Source organism: Siphateles boraxobius, unplaced genomic scaffold (genome assembly GCF_051911475.1).
Source record: "Siphateles boraxobius isolate OS27281-9 unplaced genomic scaffold, OSU_SipBor_1 119, whole genome shotgun sequence".
Lineage (NCBI taxonomy): Eukaryota > Metazoa > Chordata > Actinopteri > Cypriniformes > Leuciscidae > Siphateles > Siphateles boraxobius.
In genome coordinates, this window is record NW_027508721.1 from 2,414,220 (window position 1) to 2,429,669 (window position 15,450).

Here is a 15,450-nt window from a genome sequence, read left to right on the forward strand (position 1 = left end):
TTTATTATTTTTACTACAACTATTTCAAATACACCCATGCCTAAATGTCACATTAACACAAAAAATAACAGTACTTTACATTGCCATTCTGAAGGCCCTGACATATCAAAGAACAAACTGGTGACATGATTTTTAAAGAAAATCAGACCAAAACAAAGTTCATTTGAATTTTGTTTCAGGAGTTCGAAATAGCTTGTGAACACGAACTTTCCGGAAAAGTTTGTTCCAGCTAATAAACACCTTTGAACGTCCACTGGTCTGCGGCAATGCCTAATAGTTCTCTGGTGCTCTACCTTCTTTGACACAGAAATCTTCTCTGGTTTATTTATTCTTACCAGTCCGTTGAGGTCAAATATCCGCGAGTAAAAACAACTTATAATTGTAATTCTATATAAAAGTAACACTGACACTTTTTCATGTTTAATAGTGTAAAGCTGCTGGCTTAAAGCAATCTACTGTATAAAATGCTATATAAATAAATGTGAAATAACTTGATTGGAGTGCAAAATTGCTGAGCTCATGCAAACATATCAACGACGTCGACAGCGTATCGCTGAAAAGGTATTTCAAACTAAAGAGTCTCTTCCTACTTAAATGGGTAGTTCTTGGCCAGAATAAGCTACAAAATATACCATGCTTTTATTTAAAATATGGCTGTCCAAAACTAGTACAGGTCCGTAAGAGTAGATGAACCTTTTGAAAATGTGGTCCTTTTGGCTTTGATGGAATATGGCTAATGAATCAACTGTTCTCATAGTTGGCAAACGGATGCAACCGATTATAACATCCAGGCTCAGGTTTAAGATTTAATACAAGACTGAAAGTAATAGGAGGACAGGAAATTGTATGGCAGCAATGTATTCTGCAACCTGGTAAAATGATCTGAGCAGAGGCGTGACGTGAAAAAATTACAGAGGATTAAAAACCATTTGAGAGATAGGATTTTGGACCCACTCTAAGAATATAGCAGAAGTATAGCAGATGTCGGTTGGCAAACAAGAAAGTAATTCCAGATATCTAGCTATAAAATCAACGGAACATGGACGAGGAGCTGAGTAAACCAGTGGTCAAGTAAGACCGCTGCTATCATTATGTGGTCCTTAAGGAAGAGCATGTCACCCAGGCTGACACAATGTAATGATACATACCAGGAGGCAATGACTTTGTGACCTCTATGAGACAGAGAGGAAATTGCTGAGGGATGTCATGGCTGAGAGGAAGAGGAATTTGTCACAATTAAAGCTGATATGTCGACAAGACACACACAGAGAAGGAGGACATGATGTGTACTTCTGAATGTCATCAGTACAGCAGTGCTAAAAAAGCATTGGTTTTGAAGTAGTATAGATGAAAAAGAATGAAAGTCCAAATGCTGATCCCTGTGATACCCCAGTTTTATGCGCAATATAAAGACCGTAAGCATGAAAACTAAGACAGCAAAGAAATTATCTTCATAAGCATCACATACTGAAGTTTTGTTTTTAGGAAATCTGTTTGAAAGCCATCTGAAACGTGTTGATTTTATCCATACCGAATGTGTTACATGTAGTATTCATTAATGTAAGTTATGTGCCACTTAAATAGGAAGTGAGCAAGTAAACAGAGTGTATAAATGTCACAGTGCACAGTACCGATCCTGGTATCCTCTCTCGTTGGCAAACCGCTGAAATGCTCCCATTGGATCTGAGCCCGTGCTTAGAATGAAGACCAGTGGAATGGTTGGGGACATGTCTGTGTACAGGGTTGAAAGATCCACTGGGGGATTCTCCACAAATTGTTGTCCCAAACCAATGATAACAAACTGAGTCACTGCAAACACAACCTGGAACACACAGAGTCAGAGACTTGAAATACACTTCAATGATACCATATTTATTTACACAGCTGATAATGGTACATAACTCACAGAGACTCACATGAAACTTGACACACACAGGCACCGTAACACACACACACACACACACACACACACAGGTATTCCTATCAAAGGCCCATTTCACACTTCTTGGTTTTTGCAGGAGCTTATATGTTTTGAGGTCAAATATGTATGCGAAAAACCTTTTAAAGGGTATAGTTTATAGGAATGCTCCAAATGATTGGTCACTGATCTGAATCAGTTGATAATAACAGTACTTCCTTTGATTATATACGTAATCTCTAATGCTTGACGATCACATTTTTACGACGCAAAAGATGCAAAGCTTGCTCACTCCAGGCGTTAGATGTGCAGCAAATATGAAAAGATCCGCGGTGGCTGCGTCTCAGTCTCCACAGGGGTAGAGTAGAGCTCCAGGTGAAGAGTTGTCAGTAGCAGAGATGCACAGGTCAACTGACCATCAATCAGAACCGGCCAGTTAATTTTTTTGTTTTATTTCGGCCGATCTCTGTTCCGGACTTGCACACAAAATGCACTGCAAATTTGACCCAAATGTCATTTGTGTTGAAATATTACGAAGTTCACGCCTGTCGCTTTTCTCAAGGGAATTAGGACAGGCGTCTGTATCCCGAGATTAGGGACCTGCTGCAGCCAAGGCCCAGCAGAGACAGGTTGAGCTGGCGGAGGAATTTGTCTCTCTCTCGTTCCCTGCAGCTCACGTGAGCGATCTGCTAGACGCGGATGAATTTCTATGAAAGAGTCATCCAATTTAGCAGACAGTGTTCTTTTGGCTCCCAGCCAAGAAGCAGGATGTGGCTGGTGAGGGCGATGATACACAGATGAATCCCTCTCAGCCTGCCTGCCCCGCGTACGAGGAGCTGCTAGAAGTTACGGAAGTTATTAAGGAAATGCCGCAGATAACTTGTGGGTGTCTTAATGAGCTTTTTTTGTCTGACCATAAACATGCAGCTCCAGTGAGTCTTCACTTTCTCCCGGACCTTGGATGGAGAGGTCCTGTGACTACAGAACCACTGCAGATCAGGCCAGTGCGGCTCTGTGTTGCAGGCCTACCAAGCGCACCTGCTAAAATATCTGGATGACTTCATAAGCAGGCAGCTTCCTTAGGTCTTGAAGTAATTGCTTGAGCTGCCTTAGGGCTTGAAAGTGCCTTAGAGTGTTTAAAGAAGCAGGTAGATTCCTTATGTCTCGTGAATTTGAGGCTGCCTCCCCCAGTTCGGGGCTTTATGTAGCTGGTCCATTCGCAAACCTAGGCAATGCTTTTTGGGTTGAGTTGCCACCCCAAATTTGGGTTCATTAAGTAGGCAGCTCCCTCATGCCTTGTGAAGCTACGGCTGCCTTGCCCCGAGTTTGGGCTCTAAACAGACGGCCCATCTCTGAACCTCTGCAATGCTTTTAGGTTGAAGCTGCCTCCCTGAAATAGGCTGTTCCCTTACGCCTTGTGAAGCTAGACTGCCTTCCTCTAATCAGGCAGTCCCCTTCACATAGTCATTGCAATGCATTCTATGGCTCATGAGGTGTACGATCTCCCTTTCTATTTAATAGGAAGCTCCTTCACGGGCATTTAATGGAGCACCAAAGCTTACACAGATTGGGGAAGCCCACACCTTGGCAATATCCAAGGGAGCCTCCTACTACAAAACCTTGAGGCTGTTAGAATGAGTGCACCTTCCCCTTTGGGTTCTATGTACGGCCCTTGTCACAGCTTCTGAGCACTCATAATCTCCTAGGTAAGGAAACTCATGTGGAGCATGTAGCCCCCTTACAGCTACAGTATCATGGGAAGCCACCTCTAGGTCTTTAGCAGGCGATTTACAAGCTGTTTTATTCATGGGGAGCAATGTCAAATATCAACAATGTCTTTACAACATAGGGTTTACCAGGTACACACACACACACACGCAGTTTTATGTTTTATGGGGACTTTCCATAGCCAAAATCCAAAACATAATTTTTATGTAATAGAAACTGTATATTCTATCCCTTAATCCTACCCCTAAACTCATCCCTCACAGAAAACGTTGTTCATTTTGTGGGGACATTTGTACTATTCTTGTGGGGACACACGCAAACAAATCACACCTTTAATATCAAAGGAAATAAATCCATTGTGGTATTATGTACACTAATGTAGTGTATGTAACTGTGAATAAATATAGTGAAGTTGTAATTTCATAGAGAAAAGCCTCTCCTGATATATATATATATATATATATGTTGTTCTGAACTTGCAATTCTGAAAAATAAATTGTGAGAAATGAACTCAAAATTGTTAGATATAAACTTAACTTATAATAAAGTCAGAATATTGAGCCAAAAGGCTGTAATTACATTTGTTGTCAGTAAGACTTTTATTTTTTATTTCAGAAAAATTAACACTTTTATTCAGCAAAACAAATCTGAGAAAAATTCTGAAAAAGTCAGTCAAAATTGCGAAATATAAACTTGAAATCACAAGAAATAAAATCAGAATTGTGTGTAATGAATTTGCAATACCATGAAAGTAAGTCTGAATTTTGAGATTTAACTCAAAATTGTAACTTGGAATAAACTCAGAATTGCAAGGAATACATATTTTCCTGTGTTTGTTTAAAACAGTCTAAACAGTCTAACTAAACTTTGTAATGCAACAGTTTGGACATTACAGTTATTACAATTCATATCAAATCACATTATTTTTTTTAAAATTATTATTATTTTACCTTCTCCTCCATAAAACTCTTTATGAGGATGAGTTTCTGGAAGGCCCCAAGCCGCTGGTTCCAGTGACCTCTGACCCGTGGCTGTTTCTCAGAGGGTATGTCTTCTGAGAAAGGAGGAAGGTCAGTAACATACCCATCCCACTGCTGCGGGTTTACCATTACCTCCAGTTGCCCTACAGAGAGGGAAAAATAGTGTTAGGATAAGAATTACTGTATGATTTCTATTTTGTGATAGATGCTTTTCAAGAAATTGTATAAGTAGAGTGTGAGTACAGTATGGAAAACTAAAAGCATACCTAGTTTGACAGAGACAGGTGTGGATATAATCTCTATTTTAATGCCATTAAAGCAGGGTAGACGATCTTCTAAATTACAACAAGTTTCCCAGGCAAACTCAGACAACCATGGCACTTCTGGCTTCTCTGGCAATTCCTGCAGTGGGAAAGGGGAGTGTTATGAACAGAAAGTGCCAGTGCGTTTGTGCATAGGGCTGAGAGTAATATTTCATCATACTGATATGTCAAAAACAATCAAATAGCATGAATTAAAGGGGTGGTTGATTGCGATTTCACTTTTTTGATTTTAAATAGTCTGTAATGTTGCTGTTGGTGCATGAACAGTATCTGCAAAGTTGCTGCACTGAAAGTTCAACGTAAGCAGAGATATTCATCTTTTAAAAATCAGGAAGTTTAATGGCCACAAAAACAACTCGAATGGGACTACAACGAGATACTCCCGGGTTTTATACGTAACTAACCCATAATCAACCCTCCCTCCGGAATATGCAAAAAAGGGGGCATGGCCATATTTCTGCTGCTTTGTCAAAGAGGAAGAGTTATATTGGAGAGCAGTAGCCATGCCGTCGAAAGTGTGTTACTTTCACCCAGTTGTCAGGTCTTCTGTGTTCGGGCTTCCTACGGACGCTGTAGTTCGTCAACAATGGCTACAATTTATGTTTGATATGTTCCTGAAAATTACAATCGTAATTTAGCTCTCTGTGCTGCGCATTTTACGGAAGACAGCTTCCAGAATCTCCACAATTCAACACCGGATTCAACTGTTACTAAAACATGAAGCAGTTCCAACTTTAAAACCAGAGGCAGCAGTTGTTGGGCCACAACCTGTAAGTAAGACTTAATAATTTTACATGTATTTGCATGTATAATTTCAGAATTTTCAAAATTTGATTTTCAGTTTAATGCCAACTTTGTTTGTTTATAGTAGCCAGTTAGTTCGATGCTATTTTGTGTGTAAGACAAACGTGTACACCCTAAAGAAAACGATACACTGAGTAAACTAAGTTTTGTGAATAGATAAACGGTTGTTTATATCGATAAAACAATAACTTTTAAAAAATGGTATTACTCTGTCATTTATTCAGTTATATTAAATGTTTAATCAGGAGAAAACCGTATCTCAAAAGCTATAAGCAGCAGTAGCATTTTCAAGTAACAGCGTATCGAAATTCTTATAAAATAATAGTAGAATAGAAAAGAATAGAATAGAATAATAATAATAATACAATGTACCATTCAGGAATGTTTTGTAAGAGCCGTCTTCATTTCCTCTTTCTGGGTCTGATTCTGGCTCAAACTGATATGGCAGTATTGACACTATTTACATTTGATCGGAGCACATGCAGCTTTCGCCTCTAAAGGTAATGGGCGTGAAGCGCAGTTTAGCCAATTACAACACACCGGCCCAACTAACCAATTTGAGCCCATTGCCTGTTTCTGAGGGAGTGATTTCATAGAATCAGGAAGTCAACGGGTCGTTCAAATGACAGAGGGGAAAGCGGCTTACAATAAAGGTGATATTTATGAAAAATAAGGCTTTTAAAAAAAACACAACCTTAGACATGTTATATTGCACCCCATACACACAATCATTCAAAGAAAAAAAGCAGTAAACTCCCCTTTAAGGTTTGAGACTTTGATCAAGCAATTAATCTGAGTATGAGAATAGACAAACATTGGAGTAGATATAATATATAAAACCAGCCAAAATTAAGAAAATGAACGGTAGTCTGGCTATTACCAGACCAAGCTCAATCTTTTAAGATTGAACATTAGTCTGGGGAGTCTGCTCTTTATTTTCTACTGCACAAGAGGCGTGATCAATGGGCATAGTTCAAATGACTCTGTACGCAATTGGATAGTCCTTCAACCGATCAGACCAACGATCCGGGTGACGTACTCTGCATTTGCAGAGCGGCGCGAAAACTCCAGGCAGGAAATGTGTCAAACCTGTTGGTTTGTAGCATTGATCAGCGGTTTGCAGAAGCAGCAATGGCATCGAGCAATTTTTGCAGGTTGTGCAAAAAAACATGAAAGTGAGTGGTATTCGTGTGAGCACCCACTCGAGCGATTTGTTTGCTAAACTAAAGAAGCCATTGAGCATCGTCAAGAGGTTAAAAGGAATTTGATTTACAGACGCTTCTCTATCGTCATTGTGTTAAACCCACTTATCTATATAGAATGACTATATAGATCAGTGGTTAAACCCGCCAATAGCACGCGCCAGGTGGATAAGCCAGTATGTGATTGGTCCCCGCAGATTTGAAACGGAAGCAGGATAGAAAAATGTACAAGTTTCCAGCCTGAGCTGCAGTGCAAAATAAAATCGCCGTCAGATCGGGCTGGGTTAACCCAGTCTAGTATATTGGATGATCGGAATCTCGTTTCTCTTATTTCTCTCCCCAAATAACCTTTCTCCATTTTTCGCAATTTCCGAAATTGTACATAACGACAGGATGAGATATTAAGTTTAATACTGACTTGCGTTCACACCGGATGCGAATAGCGCGTCAAATTAGCTGTATTTGGGTCCACCAGACCCTTCGGAGGCGAACCCAGTTCGGCGAGTTTCACCACTTGCTCTAGGAGCTGCGCCTGGATGACAGCCGCATTCAGCGGTACTTCCGCCTGTCTCGCGCCCAGTTCAATGACCTAGTGTCCCGCATCACCCTCGCCCTCACCCACCTAATCTGTAATTTATTTTTGTTTTGATGATAAATGGAGCCAGCCTAGGCTACTACAAAAGTGATTAAACTGTCCTGTGTTTTTTCCCCCACACACAACACTGTCCAGACACGAACTATCTTCTTGCACTAAAGTATGTTGGTTCTCTTTTACATTAGAATAATAATAATGTTTCATATAATCTAGATTAGATATGGAATAAATAGCATACAAAATTAATGTCTCATAGATTAAAATCAAGTTTTAAAATCACGTGACAGCAGCAAGCTGGCTCCTGATTGGTTAAAGGTGCCATCTGTAAAACTTTTGAGTATCTATTAACAGAAATGCAATATGACATCCATAACTATGTTTTCAGTGGTGTATAAAGAACTTACTTAATAAACCGTAATGTTATTATTACCTTAGAATAGGGTTGCACCGATACCACTTTTTAAGGATTGAGTACGAGTACCGATATTTTTTTCCTGGTACTCACCGATACCGATGCCTGTTGTACTGGGGGGGGGGTTTCGTTTTATGTGGCAATTTTCTAAGTACAACACAATGAGACTAATGAACATATCAGCATCTTTATTTTCAACAACTTAAATAAACTTAAAAAAATAAATCATTCTTATGTGCTTATCACAAATTTTCAAAGCCCACATTTCACAGTGTCCAATAACCTCCAAAGGGCAAAACCAAGGACATAATGAATGTAATTTTTACCTGCCTGTCACAAAGTGCTAAAGAAATCACAGACAACAAGACAATCAAATTTGTCATATAGTGCCAAAGAAATCACAGAACAAATGTTTAACATAACACTGAGTAACAATGTAATCACAGCCGAAAGTGTAAAGTGAAATATTAGAGTGTACAATTAAATCTAGCAACACTATAACTGCAGGAAGAGTGTGCATAAGAATTAAGAAATATAAGCTAAGGATATATACGTGAGGTCACGCGTCACATGAGGTATCGGTCTTTGGTATCGGGGTATTTTTACGAGTACGAGTACAAGTACATGAGCTTGGTATCGGGCCGATACCGATACTGGTATCGGTATCGGTGCATCCCTACCTTAGAATGAGACATTTATATCTACATAACCGCGGGCACCCCCTTCTATGAAGGTAGACATATTGTGACCTCATGTTTCTACAGTAGCCGAACGCGAACAAACAGCGCGTTTCGTCACTACCTTGAAAGAGAAGCAGCAGAAAGCTAGAAGCTAGCCATAAACACTGTGAGTAGTGACTTTTCCCTTGTCAGTGGTGTAAAATATGTAGTTGGATTGTTTCATGTAACCTATTTCTTCTCCCTCGCTGTGTTATGGCTTTGCTATGTGGGGATAAATGTGCTGGTTACGTTCATGAGACAGCTGATTAGTTCTCTTGTCATTGACCGTAAAACAAAAACATTAGGAATCACCAACCTGTTGATGGCGGTGGACAAGTCGATCTTGGAAGCATTATAAGTCGATCGCGAAGAGTTTTCAAAATCAGAGGAAAAAAGCCTATTGTGTGTGGTAAATGGTGTCTAGGAGGCGCGCGCACTGTTACAATCATGCCATTTTTGCCGCGCGTCGAGTTTAAGAGGGCTTTACGCTTTAACCAGCTCAGCCACAGTAACAGCTCATATTTAGCCAGCTAAACTTTTACTACCCTGTTAGAAAAAATATATAGTTGCATAGTTTCATGTGGTTCTTCTCCCTCGCTGTATTATGGATTTGCTATGTGGGGGGAAACTGGTTACGTTTGTGAGACAATCAGCTGATTACTATTATTATAAAGACCCTTGATCCTCGCCTGACTATGGCTTTGTAAACTTTTTCCATGATGTGGTTTATAATGGACTGTGGTACAGAAACAGTGACAATGTTAAGGCCTGTTCACACCGGGACGAATTTCGCGCGCGATATTCGCAGACTTTTAACGCCTCGTGATTAAACAAAGGGCGCCAATGCGAGTGTGCACACCGACGCGAAAAACGCCACGCGTAAAAGTGTCATTTTTTAAAAAACGCCTCGGGTTCGTTTTTTTGGTTTGACGCACCGCGTCAAAAACTATCCGACCAATGAGATTGCCACTTTTGCTCACGTGTCTGGAGTTTCTGAAGTTACAGTAAAACACAACTTGGGGGCGCTCAAACAAAACGGTCAAACAGTGCACACTGCCGGGAAGAAGACGAGGAAGATGCAAGCCAAGATAAATGTAGAGCTGCTGGTCTCGTTGGTGTCGGAACATTAGGAACTGTATGACAAACACTACAGAGACTACAAAAATATTGATAAAAGAGAACTGTTATGGAGTGGTATTACAGAGCAAATGGGCCTTGATGGTGAGTTTAATTGTCTTTCATGTACATAGGCTTGTAACTTTTTCCAACATTTTCTGTTATTTCTGGGGTATTTCTGTTTTACATTAAGCGCCATCTAATGTTAGGGAATGAATTTGCATGTTCACAAAAAACGCGTTGAAAAACGCGGGCGAATAACACGCGCCGATATGGTCCCGGTGTGTACGGGCCTTTACACACTCTTGGCTTACTCTGGCTATTCTCTGCGGTCTCAGACGACGATATGTTTGTCCCGTTTTAGCCACCGTAGCTTCTTCGAAAGGGAGGGATGAGCAGTGGGCTGAGCCCTTAGTGCAACTCGCAGCCGAACCGCTAGATGTCGCTAAAAATCACACACTGCACCTTTAACGCGGCGCGAATTTGACGCAGAAGTTCAGATTTTTCAACTCGGGCGGCAGACGCGAATTTGCGTCAAACGTGTGAATGCAAAAAAAGCACTAAATAAATAATTCGAGCGTAACGCGCCAGACGCACAATTCGCGCTATTCGTGCCATTTGCATCTACCGCGCCGCGCTCTACGCCTCATTCGCGCCCCAGGAATTTTTTACGCGCGTAACGCGTTTTTTCATTGACTTAACATTGAAATCACTCGCGCTAGACGCTCTATTCGCGTCCGGTGTGAACGCACCATTAGGGTTGTGCATACATCTCTAGCAACAGAGATGCTTGCCTTAGCAACAGAACAGAAGTGGATTCTGTTTACTGGAATACATGCAAAAAAGCACTGTTTCAACACACTAAAGCAATATAACCGTGTGCGCTGTTAAATAAATGCCTTTTTGATGGGGGCATATAGCGCAGGCCCCTGAGGAAAGGGAAAAAATTAGAACACATCTCTCCAATCTAACAATTAACACAATATAATCTCATTCATGACTTGTAGAAGGATAATTGCCAACTACAGAATTATAATATAATAACACACATACATAAAAACACACACACACACACACGCACGCACACACACACACAGGTGTTCTTTCTTTCCCTCTGTCATATGCCCTTTCCACATCCCTGACCTTGTCCATGCCTCCAGCCCCTCTCAGAAAGAACTGCCACTCCTGCTGGGAGATCTCTCCCCTCTGCATCATGATCTCCACACACAGCATGAAGCTGTAGATGGCCTTGTGTTGCTCAAAAAGGCCACGGGACACGTTCGTGTAGGCACTAAGCAGAGTCTGATCCAACAGGATCTGTAGTCTCACACTCAAATCTCTGTGCTTCTCTGCTGACTCAATGGTATTGTTGAACAACTGTGAAGAAATTTCCAGGGAATGCGTGAAATGTCAAAATGTATACCTTAAATGCACTGTAAGTCGCTTTGGATAATATAGATATACATCCATATATATATATATATATATATATATATATATATATATATACATACAAACACACACACTACTGTTAAAAAAAAAATGATCAAATAAGACAGTAAAGACATTTATGATTACAAAAGATTTCTATTTTAAATAAATAATTTTGAACTTTGTATTCATCAAAGAATCCTGAAAAAGATGTTTCCACAAAAATATTTAGCAGCAAAACTGTTTCCTTTTAAAGTGGAACTCAACACCACGTCTTGAATGTACGCTATGGGGAACGGCATCGGTGTAACCGCGTCTGAGGCACGTGTATACACACGACAATTTCATTGGTCGACAACAGACCATGATGTTGACGACAGTCTATGCACGTTCATGCCTATAAGAGTGCGCCTGCCTTATCAACAACTGTTTTTGTCTTCAGGATATGCTTGTTTGTGTGCATATGTAAAACAAACGCTACTGGTGGAGTGCATTTGACTCCTCAAGGAAGCTGGATGTGCTCATTTTGATGCATTTGCGAAACTGACTGAAAGAGACTGGTAAGAAGCTTTGTTTATCCTTGATTTTCACCTGAGGGAAAATAGTCAATATTTGCACAAGCACGTTTTGGCTCTCGAGGGAGTTGTAGGCACTCATAGCAATGCATTTGTGGTAGCAGACTGTGGTGATAAAAATCTGGCTTTGAACTGATCGCGTTTAGCTCTCAAGGGAGTTGAAAGAATGCTTTGTGATGTGGTCGCGGTGAGAAGCTCCACCTAAGCTAGACTCTCTCTTGAGGGATGAAAGTTGAGGACCTAGGTGGCCACTGAGTCTGCGCCAGTCTTGTTTATTTCATGATCCACTTATCTGATAGATCTGGCACAGGGCTTGAGTATAGAGTTGTGAATTTCTTGTTGCTCTAATAGGGCTAGTGCTAATCTAAATTAGCACAGGGTAAAGCAGGTCCTAGATGAGAGTGTCAGAGGGTTAAGCTGCCTCCACCAAGAGGGATCTTTAAGTAGGATGGCTCCTCTCTTTAAAGGATAGCAGTGTCGAGGTTCTTAGCTAGTGTTTACCAGACTCCCTTTGGCCAGCTGTTCTTCAGGGTTGAGTGTAGAGTAGAACCCTTCCCTACTGTTTGGGTTTTAAAGTTGTGTCCTCCATTGCCTGCTGGAACCTCAACTGGTCATGTAGAATCTAACAAGTAGAGGTTAAATTGCCTTTTAACAAAACTTCTTGTTATTAGGCACCTTTGTAAGGTGCTGGGAGTCTTGGGACCCTGGACAGTGTGTGAGTGTAAAGTAGAACCCCCCCTATGCTTATGCCCACTGTGGTTGTGCATAAGCACAGTTAATGAGGCAGGTATTCCCTCAGCTTGGCAGAGTGGGTATTTGTTCCCTATAGCATCGATCCAAGACGCAATGTTGACTTCGAAAAGGGAATGTCTCAGGTAACGAATGTAACCATGGTTCCCTGAGAAGGGGAACGAGGCACTGCGTCTCATTGCCATGCCTCGGGCTTCCCTGCACCTCTCCTTCAGACAAAAAAGTTTATTGATGTCTATTGCAGGTGTCCTATTTTAGGTACAGACTAGTGTATTGATGTCACGGACTGTCGTCGGCCAATGAAATTGTCGTGTGTATACACGTGCTTCAGACATCGGTCGCACTGATGCCGTTCCCTACAATGTCGATCTAATAAGCAGCGTCTCATTGGCCTTCTCAGAGAACCATGGTTACATTCGTAATCTGAAACGTTTTCAACAGAACAATAATAAGAAATCAGCATATTAGAATGATTTCTAAAGGATTATGTGACAACGAAGACTGCTATGGTTGCTAAAAGATAAATTGACAAAATGTAATAAATTACATTTTAAAAACAGAAAAGAGTTATTTAAAATTGTAATAATATTTCACAATATTACTAGTTGGCTTTTTACTGTATTTCTGATCAAATAAATTCAGCCTTGGTGAGCATAAGAGACTTAAAGAGAGAATTTAAAAAAATCTTACCAACCCCCAAACCGGTAGTATAAATATATTATTTTTGATATATTACATCCTGAAAATAAATATTATAGAATGATTACTCTTAAAGGAAATTACCTGTTTAAAGTACTTTAGGGAGAATTGGTACATGGGGTCAATCTCAGACAGGCTGGCAATGACAAAGTACATGATGGAGCCACGTGTGGCAACAGGGCGATATTTCTCTCTGGCTGCATTGATCATCTCCTCTGTCGTCTCTGCCTCCAACAGCCGAGACTTAATGGCCTGCGATGTCACCTATACAAAAGAAAAGAGGATAAATTGTGAGCTGATCTGCTTTACGTCAAGTATAAGTGTTATATTCCAAACAGAGACTAATGTAATGACTTGAAAGCTTGAAATGTGTTTATAAAGTGATCTTAAAATGCAAAAGAAGCCATCCACATTGACAGCATTATAAGTTTTGCAAAGACACATAAGACTGTAGCAAAGGTGTCAGAGGGAGACAGTTTTTGTCTCTAAGACAGACATTTCGTTGATTGCCGGCCCAACCTTTCATTCATCTATCCATCTATCCGATCCTCCCATTCAGGCCTTCATAACTCTCTATGGGTGTCGGAAGAGTGACAGGCAGTGACGTGCTTGCTCACAGTTGGCAGTGGCACAAACATACTATTTTGAGGGAATTTGCTATAAATTAAGTGTGCTAAAACAAATCCACAGAAGAAAAGCTATGGATTAAAGTATGTGTCATCACTCATTCCCAAATAAACACGTAATCGCTATCAAACAAGGCTATTTTCTTTTCAGTTGAGTGTGGAATTTGAAATTATTTTAAAGTAAACATCTTCTTTTTATATGAAGCATTTATTAGCATAGTGGGGGGAAACGTTTTAATGACAATTATTAAATAAACAGTGCCAACCAAAAGAGTTTAGACACTAAAAATAAATGTCTTTGACATGTCAATGTAAATGTCAATGTTGCCTTGGTGAGTATAAGACAAATTAAAACAATTACAACCCCAAACCTTGGAACTGTAGTTTTTATAAGTCAGTTTAGAGTAACCAGTTTAAAGAACTATCCATAACCTGCTTTTTTACATAATTATCCTCCTTTTGTCTACTACTCTCCTCTAATATCATTCCCTCTCTTTAAATTTCTGACCCCAAACCACTGACCTTTGATTCTTGTAATGTTTTTATAAGATCCACATTGTCGAGGATGTTGCCCTCAGAGGTGAAGAGCAGTTTAAGGATTCGGTCCTCAATAGCTTTCAGCTGGTTCCGGTCTGTATTGATGCGAACTATCAGCTGGCTTCTCTGTTCTTCCAAGTCAGGACGCTCCAGACGGACTACATCACTGGGCACAGACACAAATAAATGATCACAAAAAAAGTCAACCAATATTTTGCATAGTGAGCATTGGCAAGAGAATAAGAAGTTAATCAACATCAAATAATATTTTTTGTTAGACATCTTATGTCAAGAATTACAAATGCACCCAATGCAGTTGTAAATGTTAACGTGCCTTGGTTGTTGAGTTTTGACAGAAACACCTAAGATGGATGGTAGTAGAAGGTGAAAAGAGGCCAAAGATGGATGGTAGTAGAAGGTGAAAAGAGGCCAAAGTGAATTTCTATTTAACTCTAATACTGTGAGCTAGTTAGCCTCTTGTTACTATATTATTCTATCGCTTCTTGCTTTTAGAAAAAGAAAAACCACTGATTCAGCTGCTGTCTTTTAGGTGAATATTTAGACCTTTGGAGGATAAAAATTCAGGATTTATTAATTAAACTTTATTAAGTTTTTCTATACAGCAAAAAGAAAAAGTTTCTCATAAAGTTAAAAATTCAACATCATGTTTCCCGGTTGTTCATTTTGAATCTGAATAGTAAAAGCAGGGGCATTACCTGAGGATTTGATCTTCCAGTCCAGACTTGGTAACAGTGAAGTTTATGATAGTCACTTTGATGCACACCTGACATAGAAAATTGGTTACAAAACGATTATGAATGTGTAGCTTAAAGGGGTCATATCCTAACTTGTACAGTCTCAAAATTAATTGAAAGCAAGCTACATAAACAACTTTTTCTGATTTAGATGTTGATGATATGATGATGATGATGGCTCAGAGAAAGGTGGACATGGTCATGAAAAATGTAATTGAATAAATAGCACAGAGAAAGGTGGACATGGTCATGAAAAATGTAATTGAATAAATAGCACAAT

General features: G+C 39.9%; 2 protein-coding genes across 2 annotated transcripts in view; both read right to left on the reverse strand.

The window, feature by feature from the left end:
- Positions 1-15,450, reverse strand: part of LOC143713118 (uncharacterized) — a 311,754-nt gene that overhangs the window by 262,157 nt on the left and 34,147 nt on the right. The gene's annotated exons all lie outside the window — the stretch shown is intronic.
- The window catches only part of dnah6 (dynein, axonemal, heavy chain 6), an 85,546-nt gene that overhangs the window by 16,833 nt on the left and 53,263 nt on the right, over positions 1-15,450 (reverse strand). The window contains exons 60-66 of the mRNA XM_077204027.1: positions 15,132-15,199; positions 14,401-14,581; positions 13,337-13,516; positions 10,941-11,174; positions 4,893-5,028; positions 4,597-4,769; positions 1,632-1,822 (exon numbers count right to left, since the gene is read on the reverse strand). Of these exons, the coding sequence (XP_077060142.1) occupies positions 1,632-1,822; positions 4,597-4,769; positions 4,893-5,028; positions 10,941-11,174; positions 13,337-13,516; positions 14,401-14,581; positions 15,132-15,199 (1,163 nt within the window). The remainder of the gene's footprint in view (positions 1-1,631; positions 1,823-4,596; positions 4,770-4,892; positions 5,029-10,940; positions 11,175-13,336; positions 13,517-14,400; positions 14,582-15,131; positions 15,200-15,450) is intronic.